Genomic DNA, 19163 nt, shown 5'->3' on the forward strand with positions numbered 1-19163 from the left:
TCCTCCCGGCCGCTCACCGGAGCCGGGACCTGAGGCGCGGCTCCCGCCATGGCGCTTGAACGGCCGGAAGCGGCGCGCGACGCCGACGGCGGCCGCCGAGGTTCCGCTGGGCCCGGCGGCGCCGTGCGCGCTGACGCAGGCGCTCCGCACGCGCCGACGGGGGGCGGGGAGGGGAGCGGGGCGGGGGGGGCGCGCTGCTGCCCGACTCCCAACATGGCGGCGGGGGGCGGCGGCGGCCGGGGGGGCAGCGCCCCGCGCTGGGGCGGCGGCGGCCGGGCCGCGGCGCAGGAGAAGTTGCCGGTGCATGTGAGTGCGGAGACCGCCCCGGCGGCCGCCCCCGCCGGGATTTCCCCCTTCCCCCGCCCTCTCCGCAAAGGGCCGCTCCCCGCCGCCCTCGACCCCCCGGGACGGCCCTGCCCGCCCCGCCGTGACCTGCCTGCCCCGGCCGCGGCGTCGAACCCGCCCCCCGGCGCATGTCCCCCCCGCCGGTACCGTGGGGTCTCCCGGGGCCTTTCCCCGCGGTGCCGTGGGGTACGCCCCCCTTCCTCCTCCGGTGCCGTGGGATCCCCCGGGGCCTGCGCCCTCCTCCTCCGGTACCGTGAGGCCCCCCCGGGCCTGTTCCTCCCCTGCCCTATATCGTATGCTCCCTCCCCAGCCCGGCTGTTCTCCTCTGGTACCGCGGACATCCTCCCCGGGGACATACCCCCCCCCCCCCGGTACCGTGCCCCCCTCCGTGCCTGGCCATCCTCCTCCAGCACCCCGAGGCCCACCCTCCCCCGTAGCGCGAGGCCCCACCTGGGCCTGCCTTCCTCAGGGCCTCCTCAGCTGGTACCGTGTGCCCCCCCCCCCGGGCTGCTCGCCCTTCCCCGGTGCTGTGGGGCTCCCCCCGGGGCCTGTCCCCCCCTCCCTCAGTGCTGTGGGGTGCCTCTGCCCCCGTTCTGGGGCCGGGGAGTGCCCCAGGGCCTGTTCCCCCGCTCTGGGCCTCACCCGCCTTCTCGCCCACAGGTGGAGGATGCGCTTTCCTACCTGGACCAGGTGAAGATCCGCTTTGGCAGCGACCCCGCCACCTACAATGGCTTCCTGGAGATCATGAAGGAGTTCAAGAGCCAGAGGTAAAGCCCAGGCCCTGCGCCCCAGGGCTGCTCTGGGGAGCTCCTCAGCCTCTGCGGGGGTGTCTCTGCCTCTGAGAGGTCCCCCCCACCTTCATCTTTCCACCTCCACAGACATACAGGCCACGCTACTGGCCTGTCCCCCGTAGGGCAGTCAATAGACACTGGAGGTGGAGGGTGTCTGTCCATCCCATCATTTTTCCAGAGGTGAAATTCACAGGAAAAGGCAAATCTATTTTCACTTTGCGCTCTGAAACACAGATCTTGAAAATAAGTGAAGAAGCTTGAGTGCAGAGCCTGTCTGACCTGGCAGCCCTAGAGGTGATGGCTGTCCCCCCCTTTTTGGGTAACCTGCACGCTCATAGCTCCTCTCTGGGGATAACTCTCCCGGTATAAGCCTGCAGTGGTCATTCCCTCTGGGCTAATTTCTAGGTCTGAGGTTCCCAAACTGGCTTGTTAAAAATTGCAGCTCTAAGAAGCCAGATGCTTCACATACTTCTGCAGTTTTCTAGGCTTAACTTGTATTTCTGATTTGGGCACAAGTAACAAACTCTTCTCAATTTTAGCATTGACACACCTGGAGTAATCCGACGTGTTTCACAGCTTTTCCATGAGCATCCTGACCTCATTGTAGGATTCAATGCTTTCCTCCCTCTGGGCTACAGGATAGAAATTCCAAAGAACGGGAAGTTAAGTATACAGTCACCTTTGAATAGTCAGGTAGGTCACAGAGTTCATATTCTCTAGATAAATTCTGTTATATGTGTCACAATACACATTTCTTGCACAGTTTGGGCTATGTAGATTTACATGTGTTGCATATTGCTAAAGCTTTAACATTGTTTTCAAAGTCCATGATAACGGGTATAATATAAATTTAAATATTTATTCTCAAACCAGTTGTTAGTTTAGCTTACACAAGAATGATACTCGTGCATGAAGTGCCACTCCAAATACTCAGTCAGATTTGAAAACTGAAATTGTAATTGCCTTTACATCTTTGTATAGATTCTCAATACGTGGTGTGTGTAGTGACGAATTTCGAAGAGATCTTGGAAGAATCGCGTTTCCAGTCTTCCACTGAGAAACTGGGAAATGTGTTTAGGCAATAGGCAAAAAATAACATGTCAGGTATTGCCATGCAATCGCCAACACCCTGCAATGAAAGACATCTGCTGTAATACCGATGGATACATATTGGCCTCTCCTCCTTTGTTGTTGTTGTGTGGTTGTGGAGGCTGAAACAGAGCTATTGCCTGAATTCTACTGATAAACTTGTGGTTTAACTCTAATTAGTATCAGGAAATATCTTTTAGATTTCCATTCCCTTAGATCTCTCTGTTGCTTAGAAATTTAGCATCTTTAAGAGCCTTACGTTTTAATATGTTTCTTAAAGCTAACAGTTCCTCTGAAATAAAACAGCGGTAACAGAAACTGCGGTGCGTGTTGTTTGGTCACCCTCTCAAGTGTCGTGGATAATGCAGTGACAGCCAAAAGCAGTAATGAGTCAGATGGTTCATGAGCCAGATACGACTGATGGGATTTTTTTAACTGATGATGTTAATAAACTTGGCAGGGAAATTTATTGGCTAGTTAAATCCTTTTTCTTTCTTCTTCACGTGGTAATCTTTTTTTAGCTAAATGGCTTGAAAATCCTGATGCGAGATTGTTGTTGAACTTGCGCCTGTGTTTCTGTACGAGTCACTGTCTTGTGTGTCTTATGCCACTAGGTGCCCCCAGAGCCTGTCCCCAGCGCTCTCCCTGGCAGCGGGCTGTTGCTGCATTACTCCCAGGAGAATTCGCACAATCACAGCGACTGTTCCGAGGAGTTTAGGCAACAGCTTCCATACAAAGAAGATAAATCCCAAATTCCCTTGGAGTCTGATTCTGTAGAGTTCAATAATGCTATCAGTTACGTGAATAAGATCAAAACACGTTTCCTTGACCATCCAGAAATTTACAGATCCTTTTTAGAAATTCTTCATACTTACCAGGTAAAGAATCTTCCACATGAGAGATTGTGGGTTTGCAGCGTAGCTGTTTGAGTAGTTGTTGCCAACTGAAATGTCTGATATATCGAACAGGCTTATACAGTTCCCAAGCACTAGCCTTTGGCCAACAATTGCCTCCTGGATAGTCACATGAAATGACAAAAGTGTGTCAATTGTGGCACTTCTCCAGGGTCTGAGGTGTAAGGGGGTTGTATCCAGATCTGCCTTTACTAACTTTCACGTGATTTAGTGATATCCTGTGTGAAAGGATGCGCTGTGAGAACCTTGGGCTGTCTGTTAGTTATTTCAGGTTTGTGTACCGTAAGATTTTTGGCCAAGTGGATGAGTTTGCTTGCATAGTGCACTATGTTTTTGACTCTGTTTAACATCTGTGCCTATCTTTTCAGAAAGAACAGCTGAACACTAAAGGCCGACCCTTTCGGGGCATGTCAGAGGAAGAAGTGTTTACTGAAGTAGCAAATCTGTTCAGGGGACAGGAGGATCTGCTTTCGGAGTTTGGACAGTTTCTCCCGGAGGCTAAAAGGTCTTTGGTATGTGGATGCTTAGAGCAAGGCAGAATATTGAATAGTCTCTGGTTGTAGAATACATAAAGAAGTTTTAGGAATGCAAAACGTTATGGAAAAACATAAAGATGAACTTTGTTCCTCTTCATTGTTTGGAATTTCACAGAACAGGTGACTTAGCTACGTGTTCTCTGTTCTGCTCTGATACATGGGGTTCTTTATTTGCACCAATCGAGAAGAGAACATTGAAGTCATTGTCTGTTTACTCCAGTTCACAGGAAATGGACCCTGTGAAGTGAACAGTGTCCAGAAAACTGAGCATGAGAAGAATCTGGAACACAGCAAAAAGCGATCCAGACCACTGCTGTTGCGTCCTGTTTCTGGCCCAGCAAAGGTATCTTTAGCAAGCAAAAACTTAAAATAACCTGATACCACTCATTGTGTTTAAATAATTGCTTAGATAAAGTTGTAATGAGTAGCGTCTTTGAGGTATGTAGGTGTTAGGTATGAGAAACAAAATTTCAAAGTTATTTTTAAAATAACAATTACTGTAGAAAAAGGGAATTTTTGAAGTGTGCTTAAATGTGTGTGGTAACACATTGAATACTAAATATCAAGACCTTCTGTACAAGTATCGGCCCTAGAAGGGGACAATTCATTGCTTCTAGAAAGAAATCTTTCTTTGGAATTCTTTCTCAAGAGATCCATTTTTTTTGGTTTTCTTCTCAGCTTCGAGGAGGACTTGACACAGCAGTGCTGGGTCACCGTTTGGGAAATGCTGAGTTTCAGCCTTGCAGAGGGTTGTTATCTGTCAGGGATGTAGCATTTGATAGCATTTGAGTCACAACATTTTAAGTATAACTGCTTGTTCTTTTAACAGAAGAAAATGAAACTGCGAGGTACCAAAGATCTGTCAGTAGCGACAGTGGGGAAATACGGAACACTGCAGGAGTTTTCCTTCTTTGACAAGGTTGGTATTTGGCCTGTTCTCACATTCTGTGGACTTATTTTCTACCATTTATGTGGTTATTAATCGGTTGGTTTTCTATACAATCTGTGTGTCAGCACTTAGCAATTGCCTGATTTTTTGAGTTTTTCAAGACATACCAAGAAAAAAGAAAATAGATGGGTTTGGAGGATGAATAGAAACTGATAACTAACCTTTTCCTGAACGCTTGTCTCTTACAGGCATGTTTTTCTCTATTTTTCAGTGATATTTCCTCATGGTACCGTCTGTAGTTACTAGATTACTGTTTGAAACTGGGCATTGTTGTGCATATTTTCTTTTTATGTTGCAGTCTAGGCAGGGGTTTGTGGCTGTACCCATGGCGCAGACTGCTTAGACTATGAACACTAAGGAAAAGTGCTGTTTGAGTGGTCTGATCCTTTCTCTCCAAACTGTGCTTCAGGTGCGTAGAGTGCTAAAGAGTCAGGAAGTCTACGAAAACTTTCTCCGTTGCATTGCTCTCTTCAACCAGGAGCTGGTTTCTGGCTCTGAGTTGCTCCAGCTAGTTACACCATTTTTAGGGTAAGTTACTGACTGTCTTCTCCGCTCTGATGTATTTTTTAGGTCTTACTCTGTTACTTTTTGGTAGATGTGAACTTTGTTAGTGATGTTTTGGATTTAACTTCAGAGATACCTCCTATGTAGCATGCAAGAAAATGAAGGCTACTCCAAAAAGAGGTGTAATAAAATCTGACTCTTTTAACGTATCTACACATATCCTCTTTTAGGGAGGATATTTTCCTCTGCCTGTGCATCCCGTTGGAAGCCTCCCAAGCAGCAGGCTACCTGATGTTATACTAAATCATGGGGGGCAGAGAATCGAATCTCATGAATTCTGGAGGGTCATCTCTGTTCACACTCCCTGTATTCATCTCTCAAAATATAATACAGATATAAACATGAAATCTCAGAACAGAGCTGAGAGAAGGATAAATAGTTCTAGCTCTGATGTGAGCGTCTCGTGCTTTTGGCTTCCAACAGAAGAGGAAGAGTCACATGGCAAAGTGACTCCTCAGTTAAGGGGAGTATTCGTGAAGTTGTGAAGGGAGATTCTTTTCCTGCCTTAAGTCAAAAAAAGAACATAAAGCGCTCAGAGAGAATGATAACAGGTAAAACGTTGGTGAAGGATTTCTCAGTGCAGTGCTGTTTGTTTAGATCTTCTCCGTCACTTTTATGACACACCCTAAAACTGTCAGAGTGAAATAACAAAATACACTTACCTGTGTTTTTGAAGGAAATTCCCAGAACTCTTTGCACAGTTCAAGTCCTTTCTTGGTGTGAAAGAGCTTTCATTTGCTTCTCCACTGAGCGACCGGTCTGGGGATGGAATGAGTCGGGAAATTGATTACGCTTCCTGCAAACGCATAGGATCGAGTTACCGGGCTCTCCCAAAAACCTACCAGCAGCCAAAGTGCAGTGGAAGAACAGCCATTTGCAAGGAGGTACTTTGGGATCCCTGAACCCACGTTGCACTTGCGTACCTTGAAGCGGGGTAGTTAGTGCTACAGTTTATGCCTGTGGATTCTTCACTTTAGTGCTGATCAGCCAGCTTTTCTCTCAGATCAGTTATTCATCCAATTTATTGAAATAAGAGTGTCCACATGCATTTTACTAATTTTATCTAAACCCATCCCAAATCGTGTCTTTCACTTTAATGTCTTTTGAATCTATGTGTGTACACGAATTTATTCCTATAGACAGAAAAGAATCTTAAACGGCCTGAAATTAATTTCCTAGCAGTGGGCCAATAAGGCTTTTAGAAACAGTTTTTCTCCTGAAAGAGCACCATGGGCCAGTGACTTGGGCGCTGTCGTCACTGGGAACAGACACCTGCAGCATAGGTCCTTCTGCCTCTCGCTGTTGTTGGCAGCTCTGTCTCCTCTACGTACAGTTGCTGATTACTGCAGAGTGATCTCTGGTTAGTGAGGAGATAGGGAAGGTGATTTCACGCTTTCTGAGCAGGTCCCAGTTTCCTCTAATCTTCTGAGGAACAGTCATGACAGTGACTTGGGAACTAGGTCTGAAACTTCCAACAGAAACTCAGGGCACAACTGCGCCAAAATAAACCAGAGAGGTGTCAGACCCCGTGAGAACAGCTCTGGGCTCACAGGGCTCCGTTCAATGTCATGTCTCTGCCCTGTTGCAGGTGTTAAATGATACCTGGGTTTCATTTCCATCCTGGTCTGAAGACTCCACTTTTGTCAGCTCCAAGAAGACTCCTTATGAGGAGCAGCTGCACCGCTGTGAAGATGAGCGGTTTGAGGTACCTCTGCTACTGAGCTTCCTTTCTGCTGGCTGCTCCTCAGAAAGCAAAACTTCTAGTTATGAGGATTTTAATTGAATTAATTGGTGGCCGAATACTGAAAGTTCTGTTACGGTTTGTTGGTTTGAGCTAGGTTTGGTGTTGTCCACTTTCTTGGAGTCTAGTAGTTCTTTCTGGGCATGAGTCCAGTTTTAAAACGCGTGTTACCTTTGGGAGAACTGGCAGAGGTGTATTTTCCAGTAAGAAACCTTGCTGATGCTTCTTAGCTCCACCCAGTGGGGCTGGAATGCATGCCACAAACCTGGAGCCACTGGGCTCCATTTTCCTCCTATGCCTGTTCTTACGCGGTGTCTTTTGTGAACTCTTGACAGTTGGATGTTGTCCTGGAGACCAATTTAGCCACAATACGTGTGCTGGAGAGTGTGCAGAAAAAACTCTCTCGACTGACTCAAGAGGATCAGGAGAAATTTCGCCTGGATGATTGCTTGGGAGGGACGTCAGAAGTGATCCAGCGCAGGGCCATCTATCGCATCTACGGTGATAAAGCACCAGAGATCATTGAAAGTCTTAAGAAAAACCCAGTTACTGCAGTTCCTGTTGTTCTTAAGAGGTAATTCCCATTCTCTTGGCTTCACCTGGGATCTTTAAGAAACTGATAAAGGATTTTCAAACAACTGTTTTCTGCAGATGTTGTTTTCAAAGGATAATTCATCTTCAGTGGCGGTGCTTTTATTTATTTATTTATTGCTTCCAGGGATACTGAAGAGGTTTTGGTGCATGACAGTTGGTTACGTTAAAAATGCTTTGCGTGTGTTTCTGTGGTTGTCTGTTTGTACTGAAGTAGATTATACATTTATGCAGATTAAAAGCAAAAGAGGAGGAATGGCGGGAGGCCCAGCAGGGCTTCAACAAAATTTGGCGGGAGCAGTATGAGAAAGCCTATTTGAAGTCCCTTGACCACCAGGCCGTCAACTTCAAGCAAAATGACACCAAAGCTTTGCGCTCCAAGAGCCTGCTGAATGAAATTGAGAGTGTCTACGATGAGGTGTGTATGCCAGGAGATAATCCGTCTTCTGTCTCCTTCATTTATGGTATTATCTAGATGTTTACGTAGCACCGGGGACCTTGTAGAAGTGGTAGTGCTCTGAAGAGTTCTCAGTCAAAAAGGACCGTCCCCAGCATAGCGTTAATACTGGCTTATTTCTTCTGGCAGGAATGGCTCTTGAGCATGGATTGGAAGGCTCTTTATCTATTTGTCTCTTGATTACAGCATCAGGAGCAGCATTCAGAGGGGAGAAGTTCGTCCACAAATGAGCCTCATCTTATCTTTATCTATGAAGATAAGCAGATTTTGGAAGATGCAGCCTCTCTTATCAGCTATTATGTAAAAAGGCAGCCTACTATCCAGAAGGAGGATCAAGCAACCATTCGGCAGATAGTGCATCACTTCATACCTGAGCTGTTTTTCTCTCAGCCCCCTGAGCACAGTATTTCTGAAGAATCAACGGATGAGGACAGAGAAAACCACCAGGGGCAGAACCTGGATACTCCTGAGCTACGGAAAAAACACGTGCCTGGGCCCCCGAGCAGTCCTCTGGAGGCAAAAGCAACCTTCTGCGATGTTACAGCTGCTGAGCCCCACAACACTCTGGATGATGTTTACAGTCTGTTCTTTGTCAATAATAATTGGTATTTCTTCCTCCGCCTTCACCAGACTCTGTGCTCAAGGCTCCTAAAGATTTATCGTCAGGCTCAGAAGCAGCTTCTAGAATATCGGACTGAAAAAGAGAGAGAGAAACTCCTTTGTGAGGGAAGAAAAGAAAAAACCAATGATCCAGCCATGGAACTAAGACTGAAGCAACCAAGTAAGAATAATCCGGGACACAGGCCATTCTTCATGCTCTGGTTTCTAGTGCTCGATTGTGTGTATCTGAGTACCTGAGCCCAGCAGGCAAGTCTGTAGGCAGTGTAGAGATGCAAACCTCCACTGTAGCTGTCATTTGTGGATACAGGTAATTTAACAGGAGAGCTAGTTTGTAATTTATCTTCTGAGGGCTCTCGTGTACTTACAGAGACTTCACCCAAGCCCACTGTTGTCAGATGCTCTGAAGTGTCTGGTATTAGTCTGTTACTTTGATTTTGTAACAAGGTAGTTAACTGCATAAGGTCGTCATGGAAGCGTGTGAGATAAAACTGTTAGAGCCCGTTCTCCTTACAGGGAACTGTCTGTCTGTAAGCGTGTTCTCGGTTCTGAACGTCCTGGTTCTTGCGCAGTGCTGTCCCTTGTCTCTCTTGACTTCACTCTGCCTCTCACATGCATGAAGTGACTGCGCTTATCCCCTGCGCAGGTGAGGTGGAACTGGAGGAGTACTACCCCGCGTTCCTGGATATGGTGAGGAGTCTGCTGGATGGGAACATTGACCCCACGCAGTACGAGGACACGCTGAGGGAGATGTTCACTATCCATGCCTATATTGGCTTTACCATGGACAAACTGGTGCAGAATATTGTCCGCCAGGTAACTAACTTGTTGGCTGTGCTGTGTGTTTGGGGGCCGCGCGTCTCCCTTCTGCAGACAGATAGGCTGCTGTCAGTACCCTGTAGTGCAAGGACTCGCTAAACTTAAAGCAAACTCATAGAAAAGTTCTATACGTAGGGAAAAGAGCAACAGAAGTTCAGTGAGATAGTTCAGCTTTGGTACAGGGGCCACCTTAGGGGATTTACCCTTCCTGGCCTTTTCCAACATTTTTTGAGTTCCAGTCTCTTCAAAATTCTGCCATTCCCAAAATACATCTCAGGCAAAAAAAAAAAAAAAAAAAGGTCCAGTCCTTTTTACTCAAATCTGTCTTCTCATTGTAGGTTTGTTACAGTTAAGGCCCATCAGCCCCTCGCTCTTCTCTGTTACTTTTAGTGCAAAGTAATGAAAAAGAGTGAAATGTGTGAAGTCGCTGCAGTTAAAGCTTTGGTATTTCATCTGGGGTGTGACGCTGTGCTGAGTTTTGTGCTCCTTTCATGACACACTAGAGTTAACTCTTGGCCCAGGCTTGCTGACTGAATTCCCCCTTTTTTAATGGAAGCTTCACCATCTCGTGAGCGACGACATCTGCTTGAAGGTTGTTGAGCTCTACTTGAACGAAAGGAAGCGAGGTGCTGCTGGAGGTAACTTATCCTCTAGGTGTGTCCGGGCAGCAAAGGAGACCAGCTATCAGTGGAAGGCTGAACGTTGCATGGCAGATGAGAACTGTTTCAAGGTAAGAACTTGCTGCCAGGGACCTTCATAAAGTGGTACTTTATCTGGGAGAAAAGGGTTTGGAAGCTCCGAGGCCACCAATATGGAGAGAAGGGGCCAAAACCAGAGCGTAGACAGTAAAGCGGCATTCTGGCTCGCTGAAAAGCCCTGCTGCTTACTTCCCTCCTAGCTAATATTTGTTGCCCAGATGACTTGTGAGTATACAGCATTTTATTGTAAACCCAAATGGCCAATATCTTGTGCCTGTAACTTTATTACAGGTAATGTTTCTTCAGCGGAAGGGACAGGTGATCATGACCATTGAGCTTCTGGATACAGAAGAAACCCAGACAGAAGATCCTGTGGAGGTCCAGGTAATATCCCAGTGACCATGGAGTCTGCTGGGGCACAGGCAAAGCAGCTGTCCTAGGAACGCTTTCCCTCTTCTCCTTCCAAACTGAGAGACTTTGTCAGTAGGAGAAGTTTACCTGGGAGGCGGGAATATTACATGTGGGGCTGCGGTCACTGACAGAAATGGGTATGTTAGCAACAGTTTCGACATAAATCACCTTCATAAAAAGCAGCTTGGAAATAAACTAGTTCTTTGCAGTGGTGTTTGTCTTGACCAGAGCGAAATCTGACTAGGACTTGGTCTCTCTTGCGTAGCACCTGGCTAACTACATGGAGCAGTACGTTGGGGTAGAAGGAGCTCCTAACAACCAGAATGATGGCTTCTTACTGAAACCGGTCTTTCTGCAAAGGTGAGCGCACTCCCTCTCCTGAGTGACGCCTGCAGCAGCCAGTACTGCTTCCTCTCTGCTGGTGTGGCAGTGATTTTAGGTGATGTGCCGTACGAGCAACTCTAGGGAAATGTGCTCATATTTGAGGTCCAAAGGGGCTGCTCTAGTCCAGTGCACCACGTAAGAACGCTTAAGAAAAAAATCGTGACCACTGCACTGAGGTTTGTTTGTGAAACTCTGTTTAGAATGGAGTGGGACCGTTTAAGCAGTCCCTTCTGGGAGGAATTTGAGGTCTAATTCGTTCCTATTTCACTAAATATTTGTCAGAGTGTATGGAGGAAGATTTCATACTTGTGCTGTCAGCTCTGCTAGCTGAACGGAATGGATAACCAAGCGTGACACACGCTTCCTGATCCTTGTTTTCTTCTAGGAACCTAAAAAAGTTTCGCAAGTGGCAATGTAAGCAAGTGAGAGCTCTGCGTAGTGAAGTGAAGAGCTCCTGGAAGAGGCTGATTGGGGTGGAAAGTGCCTGCAACGTGGACTGCCGGTTCAAGCTCAACACCCACAAAATGATGTTCATCATGAACTCGGAGGATTACATGTACAGGCGGGGCGCTCTCTGCCGAGCCAAGCAGGTGCATCTCCTATTACTCTCTCCGCAGCTCAGGCAGTAGCAGAGGTTGAGGATGTGAGCCAAAAGACAGGTACCGATAAGACGTCTTGTGGCTGAATTCCTGCAAACTGCACCCAGAAGTTACTACTCTGTGTGGGATGAAACGTGGAGGAGAGCTGGTAAATGCTCTGTACTTTGGTTTAGTTTAGCAGCCTTTTCTTTTTAAGGGGGAGTAGCAAACATTAATAGAGATCTTTAAATGCAGGTACGCGGTTTTCTGTTTTACTATTTGTCTTGTATTGTGAAGCATGCACGTCTCAGACATACAAGGAGGTGAGGGTTTTGGCTTCTCCCCCAGCAACCTCTCGGTGATCTTTACTGTCCTGCTTTCAGGTGCAGCCAATGGTGCTGCTAAAGCACCACCAGCAGTTTGAAGAGTGGCACAATAGGTGGCTAGAAGAGAACGTGACCATGGAGGCAGTTGATGTAGTTCAAGACTGGCTAATGGGAGACGAAGACGAGGAGATGGTGCCCTGCAAAACAACTTGTGAGACGGTGAATGTCCATGGGGTCCCGGTGAACAGATACAGAGTTCAGTACAGTCGCCGTCCAGCTTCCCCGTGAGCAGAGACTTGTTCCTGGGACCAAGACGAGTAGGAGCGTTGGTGGTGAAACACATTTACTCTGAGAATAGTGGTGGGAATGCAACGTATGTATTAATGATATTTATCCAAGCAGCATTTTACTTTGGATTATGATGTATTTTCCATATGGCATAGACTTGTCTCCTTGCAGTGTAATCCTCCGGCCGTCATGAAGAGACTCTTAAAAGCTTTATGGGCAGAGGGCTCTCGGCACTGCCACACAGTTTTTCGTAGTTTCCTAGCTTTAGGCCACTGCTGGCCAGCCAGTACTGCAAGGCTGAGTGAGGGGGTGAGGCTCTGGGCAACTACCGCTGGTGGCTTTGCTGCAGAGATGGAGCTGGGCTGGTGTTTGAGCAGATGCTGGCAGCTGCTTCCACTTTGAAGGGTTTAATGTTGCCTGTCTTCCTGAATTTGTGCCGTCTTGGAGCCTGCAGAACTCTTCAGTGTAACCTCCAAGCGCCGGCACCTGGCACAGATTGCTAGCCCAGCTATGGGCTGCTTCGTTATCTACGTGTACTAATAAGGCAATGAATGCAGTATTTGTTACTGGTGCTCTGGTGAGAAAAACGCCAAAACTGAGACAAGGGTGAGCAGCGTGCTAAATGCTCCAACACCCACTCGACAACTCAGTATTTTGGAGCGTGAACGAAGGGGAAGAAGCTCTCTGAGCTGCCGTGCTTGGCAAGAGAGCTGTTTGTGGCCCAAGACAGCCCCGATGGGCGCCGGATCCCCTCGTGTTGCTTTGGGAACTCACGGCCTGCTGCAGACTCTGCCTTCTCAGCTCCGGAGCTGCTTGGAGCGTGTGCGTGGGGAGGAATATCCATTGCGAGGTCTGGCCTATTATTTTTTTTTATTATTATTTTGTATTTTGCATGTTGATTGGCGGCCTCTGGAGACGGCGTTCTCAGGCGCTTCGCTTTCCTTCTGCATGCCCGGACGCCCTGGTTCTGCTGGGTTGTACCCGTCAGTGACAGCAGTAGATGGAGCTCTTGCAGCACCGTGGTGGCGCTGGAGCTGAGGTTTGTCCCAGATACTTGGCTGTTTCTGCTGGCTCAGCACAGATGCTCTATTTGCAGTGTCACATGGAAATCCATAACGGGCAGTGTTAGATCCAGCCACAGCCATCGTCAACGAGCTTTTCCACTGAACCGTCTGTACGTCTATCTAAGCTTTTTTGAAATGAAACCTAACAAAAACCCTACCCTGAACCATGCAGAACACTATGTCAATTGTCTGACTTAATCTATTGAAAAATCAAGAATCACAGAATGGTGGGGGTTGGAAGGGACCTCCGGAGATCATCTAGTGTCTGTCCCGCGACTCCACCGTGACTTCGCTCATTTTTCAGGGGCCGAGGGCAAGCGCTCTGGCCGTGGAGTGTATTGCAGACGTAGTGGCGTGAGGCAGGGCCAGCCTCCTTTCAGCTCTGCCTCCACCTTTTTCCCTGCTTTTGGGGGAATAACCCCCCCACCCCGATTTTTTTTGTGGCTTTGATATTTAGGTTATAATTTCTGCCAGACCTAAGCAGCAGCCTGTAGGATTTGTCCTGGGTTATTTCCACTGTACAGCATTTGGTTTTGCAATTGTCTCACTTGACAGCAGAAAAATTCCCTTTGGGGCACATTTAATAGAAAACTGTACTGACTCTTTGTTTCTTTTGCAAAATAATCTGTAGGAGGGAAGGAGGGAGGCCAGTCTCTGGCATTCGTGGCCACTTGCACAACCACTGCCAGCAGAGGACTTTTCATCAAGAACTCGTGTTCTCCATGTCTGGGTCTCTGTTAAATTTTGGTTACTGAAATGATCTGAAGGTTCTTCCCCTGCTCTTGTTGCAGTAAGTGATAAAAGACGCTGAGGGGGAGTGGGGGGACGAGCCCGGTGCAAAGCACAGTATCCCCTTTTTGCTTCCCGACAGCTCAACAAAATACACCTCACTCCTGCTCGCCTCTCTGCTGTCTTCCAGTGGAGATGACAACTGTGCCAAATTTTATGGTTTTATGATACAGAAAAATGTTTACTAGAAAATAGGTTGCAACTTGTGGCTTAAAATGCATTTGATTCCAAGTGTACCAAGGTGTAGGGGGGTCACGCGCCCGTGCACCGTCCCGTTCCATCTCCCCGTTTTTAAGTGTACTTCAGGTATTTTTAAGCATCCTTGTTTTGTAAACCTTAATTTATAACCTGAACGGATTAAAAGTAAGACTTTCACCCTTTACAGTGCTATTGTCTCAAAAGTGATAGTAGCAAGTGCTGTGAACGGAGTGAGCAGGCAGTGCAGGTTTGAGAGGGGCTTGCTAATGTCTGAGTTGAAGCTCGACCGCTGTGTATCTGCTCGCACGACCTTCATTCAAGAGTTTGTTCTTCCATTTTTTTGAAGGATCTTTGCTTTTGGGCTTGTAATTGCTTTGCCAGCTCTTTGAATGTAGTTTTTTTTTATATTTATTTGCACATTCAAGTAAAATAAAATATTGATTTTAAAAGTCTGCAGCTCTCACTGTTTTAAATTTCTTTTAAATGAATTTAAACTTTCCGACAATCCCCAGAACTGATTGTCTTGCACCTGAAACTGAATGTTAAATAGTAGAGAAATGCGATTGAAAAGTCGGATGAACTTCCCTTCAAGCAGTTGCAGGGCAGGCTGCGGGATCTGTGGCTTAGATGGGGGGCCAGCAGGCAGCACCTCTTCAGCCCTGCCCGCGCCGAGGAGGAGTCACGGCACAGTGAGCACGCTGGCTAACGTCAAAGGGAAATAAGTTTCCTGCAAGGGCCGTGCAGGAGGAGATCCCGTGGGGGAAGATGGTGCCTGTGGCTCCGTGCTTAGGTGTGCGCTGCAGGGAGGTCTCGGCGCGCAGGCCCGGGGCTGGAGGAGAGCACGGCAGCCCAGGGGGTGGCAGAGTTGCTCCACACACAGATAAATGGCAAAAGAATTAGCGTTGTATAGTGCCAGCAAAGCCTGGCTTTTTGCAGCTCGGTTTATTTCTAGCGGCACCTTTGCCACGAGAGGTGCGGCGCAAAAATATGGCCCAGGCCTGGTCCCTGAGTACTCGCACACTAAAGACAACGGACGCTGAAGAAAAGGGACTGATCCCAGTTCGGAAATCTATAAGCACATCTGCTCCAGGTTAAGAAGATACAACTGCAACCATGAAAACAGCCCTCCACCCGCTTTCCCTCGGCCTCCCCAAATTCCTGGGTAATAACATGTTTAACTGCGTTGCCTGTGAGCTCCGCACAACAAATGAATGTGTAGATTTTGCAAATTAAGCTGCAGCGATGCGACCCAGATCTGATAGGAGTTTCCTTTACATCATTCTCAACACTTCCGTTGCCATAACAAAAGGCAACTCTGCTTTCTGCGCAGCGTGTTACTTGCTCACAGGGAAACAAACTGTTGTTCTCCTCATAACAATCCTCTGATGCATAAATTGCATGGAATTATTTCATTAAAATGACGGTAGTGGCGTCTCGGAGGACACAGTCCACTTCACACGGGTCTCCTCGCAGAGATCTTGGACTTCTCACAAAACGGACGTTCCCTGCGCTCAAGGGGAGGGACAGCCAGGGCTGACATCACCCGGGAGCAGGCGGGGATCTCAGCACGCGGACGGCTTTGGCAACGACAGACAGACAGACACCTTCAAAATACCTTTCAGGTTTGCAGGATGGAATAAGAATTAACGGTGTCCTGGATTAAGACAAATGGTTTTTCTAAATTAAATTAAGAATCGCTAAAGGGAGTACCTGACTTCAGTATCTCATATTTCAGGATTTTTTATTTTTTTTTTACATGTTTCTGTATCACAGTGATGCACAGAGAGAAAGATGCAGCTGCGAACCCCTGAGAGATAGTCTAGAGTACTAGAAGTACTTCTGACTTTATCTACAAGTGTGTAAGCGTGAAATGAGTTTTTTCTTCATGCTTAAGCCATTCCTCTGGATTAGAACTAACCCACTCAACCTTAATGAAACTAGAGGTACGCTCTACCTTCCACTCATCAAAATTAAAGTCTAAATTAAAGCCTAGCAGTTCTAAACCGTATCCGTGCTAAAGCATGAATCCAAAAAGAACCATCTGAGACCCGGTGCTGAAAAGGGAGGGAGTTGTCTGTATCAGGCGAGGTAGCCCTTACCCGGTGTCATTATCTTGCTCATAAAGGACCAAAAGAAGCTATTCCAGAACATCTAGCGAGCTGTAGCGATGCTAATAAACTTCAAATAGGCCTGAAAAATGGCTTCATGTGGACTTCCTACACTCTGAGGTGAAAACCGCAAGCAAGCAGAAGAGTAGCTCTGAAAAAAACCTGTCTCCCCAGAAGTATTGCACCAGCATAAGGCTTACCGGCGGCGAGGAGACGGCGAGCACAAAAGGTGGCATAACCAAGGGAAAAGGTCGGGTGGGATCGCGGGGGAACAGAACTGTGGAACAAGCAGGAGAGGGGCAGGGAGATCCCCTGGGGCTGTGGAGAGTCTCAGGGCGATGGTACGAGACCTGGCGAAGAGAGGGCTGGTGTGATGGCAAAGTCAGGAGGAGCACCCAAAGCACGGAGTCGTCTTCTACATGGGGAGCCTGCCAAGACACTCTGGGGGGCTGGCACGGGGGGTTCCTGGTTCAAAGGACCATCGTTTCTTTTTCAATAGTCAGCAGACATTTTCTCTGCCTTCTGGTTCTGAGAAGGCTCAGACGCTCGCACACCCACCGGCTGGGAAAGGCAGGACCAGCGTTGCCTTCATGGAAAACGTGAGGTTGTGCTGACACCGGTGGGAATGCATGGTGCTGCTGGCACGAAGGCCGAGCTGCTGCCTCGGTGGTCAGCCGCCTCTCCTGTCTGCATCGCAGACGCGAGCTCAGCCCGGGGCAGGTCGCAGCTGCACGAAGAGTTCTGTCTTCACACCTGCTGGCTTGGAGCTGAGGAACTCTCTGAAGCTGCTGGAGCAGAGAAGAATCATAGAATCATGGAATGGTTTGGGTTGGAAGGGACCTCAAAGATCACCTAGAAGGCCCATTATTTTCCTACCAGTTTGCTCTTCCAAGCCTTAAAGATGTACGGGATAGGCCAGGTGGTGTTTGTACCCTCCCTCCGAGCTTCAGAATCCCCCGCCTGTTTTCCAGCATTACATCTGTTGGGTTCAGAGCCATGGACTAAAAGAGCGCCTTCTCCCAGGAGATGATCTATTGCACAACGAATTACTTTAAAACCAAATTGTTACCCCACAGGGCAGGGATCACACGACTTAAAGAGATGTTAACAAGCCGTGACAAACCTCTGGCACTAGAATTTTGAAGCAAGCTGTTCTGCATCTAAAGCAGTCACTAAAGATCACACAGCATCTGAAAAATGAAGGATATAGCAATGAGTAACCTCTCTCTGCTCCACTCCAGAGACCTGGCCATAGGAAGCAGGGCTGCGATTTGCACACTATCTGAACCTGATTATGTCTAATTTTTTGCATACAGACCATGGAAAGGATCCTGGCTGAGGCACGGAAAATATGTGGCCACATGAGTCATTCTGTAATGGTTCATAAATCCTGAGAGAATCACAAAAGCAAAACATCTAACATTGCGTCTTCCCTGTCCCTGCCAGTGGAACTCCACCTCTCGACACGCTCAGCACAAGGATGTGGGAATATGGTGAAAGCAAAGGAAATCGGATCATTTTCTCCTTGGAATAGAAGAATCTCATCAAACAGCAGCCAGGCTCAGCTTTGCAGCCTTCACAGAAGAGGCCATTCATAAGCCGAGGAGAAAGAAATGAGCCACTCCTCAGGTTGCCAAACCAAATTTACAGTTCCTACTGCCCCGACTCCAGCTTCTGTCTGTACGCCCTCGCAGAGCCAGGCAGGGGACTGGAGAGCACAAGCCTAAAGCCCAACAGCCTCTCAAGCTGTGGCCTCCTGCCCCACTTGCCTACCACGGGGAAGGGGCAAGCTCGGGCTCCTCCACTGGTGATGGACTGGGGACATTCCCAGCAGAGCACGGAACTCTCAAGGAGTTAGAGAAGGGGGGACCAAGCAGCAAATGGTCTTAAAGGCTCAGGTAACATCTGCCAGCGAAGGATCCCTCTTACAAAGTGATGTGAGTTGTCTTCTCCATACAGCCAGCAGGTTTGTGGCAGCAGCACGCCGTGGCTCCAAGCTATTAGCTAAGTGTGCTCAACCCTCTTGGGGGTTTACGGGGTGGAGACTGCACATCTCTGGAAAAACACAGCTCTTCTTGGGCAAGAGCAATTGAAATCCACCATTATCTGCTCAACAGCAGAGTCTTCCTGTGCACCCTTGTCAGGCCGCTTTCCTGCTGGATGGAGCTGCTCTCCCTCTTCCTGGTAGTTTATCAGCGGAAGCACAGTGTCTCCAGCGTCTTCGTCAAGGCCTGAGACCTTCCCACTTCTCCTTTCTATGTTATGGCACCCCAGGCTGGTGCAAGCGATGATTCTTTGAAATGCAAATAGCTCCAACCCACAGGACTTCTAACCAACCTCTGCAGTAAGGACAAGGAGGAAGGTTCAGGAGCTTTGTCCCCTGCCTAGCCAGGGAGCAGGAGCAAATAAAGCAACACGAGAACCCTGACAAGGCCAGCCTGATCTGGGGGCTGCGAGGCAGACGCTAAAAACCCCTAACTGCCACAAGATGAGGCTGCAAGAGCCCCGTGCAATCCCTGGGGGCTGGGGACGTTCCTCTGCATCTGCAGCTCTCCAGCACTTCATTTATGTTTCTGTGAGGGGCTGATAATCTTCTCAATTTGCGCTACCAGGAAGCGCTTTGAATCAGGGCATGGGGGAAAAACCTCGCATCTCTTACAGAGCCACTTGGGTCTCTCTTGGGTGGAAGGATGCTTGACACAGGAGGTCAGAAGTTCAGCTTACATACTAAACCAAATTCAAATAGCATCAAATCTGACCACATTTGTTATTTCCAGGAACATTCTGCAGCAGGAAGGAGGCCCAAATAAGTCACTGGAGCCATCGTCTAGCTCTGATGATGAAGTACGTCCCCAATATACACTGGATCTGGATACGTGTGTCCCTCCCCGTCCGGCGTCTGACA

At 48.1% G+C, this 19163-nt stretch overlaps 1 protein-coding gene across 1 annotated transcript; it reads left to right on the forward strand.

Moving 5' to 3' along the window:
• Nucleotides 1-155: 155 nt before the first annotated feature.
• Nucleotides 156-14602, forward strand: SIN3B (SIN3 transcription regulator family member B). The gene is made up of 19 exons (XM_063358211.1): nt 156-306; nt 1006-1112; nt 1676-1829; nt 2840-3103; nt 3508-3651; nt 3896-4018; nt 4505-4594; nt 5034-5152; nt 5865-6072; nt 6777-6893; nt 7265-7503; nt 7755-7938; nt 8164-8758; nt 9242-9411; nt 9971-10144; nt 10404-10496; nt 10789-10883; nt 11293-11497; nt 11869-14602. Exons 1-19 carry the CDS (start codon nt 214-216, stop codon nt 12097-12099), a joined length of 3405 nt encoding a protein of 1134 aa, XP_063214281.1. The 5' UTR covers nt 156-213; the 3' UTR covers nt 12100-14602.
• Nucleotides 14603-19163: the final 4561 nt, after the last annotated feature.

The sequence above is a fragment of the Chroicocephalus ridibundus genome, chromosome 22 (assembly GCF_963924245.1).
Source record: "Chroicocephalus ridibundus chromosome 22, bChrRid1.1, whole genome shotgun sequence".
In the NCBI taxonomy this organism is placed as follows: domain Eukaryota; kingdom Metazoa; phylum Chordata; class Aves; order Charadriiformes; family Laridae; genus Chroicocephalus; species Chroicocephalus ridibundus.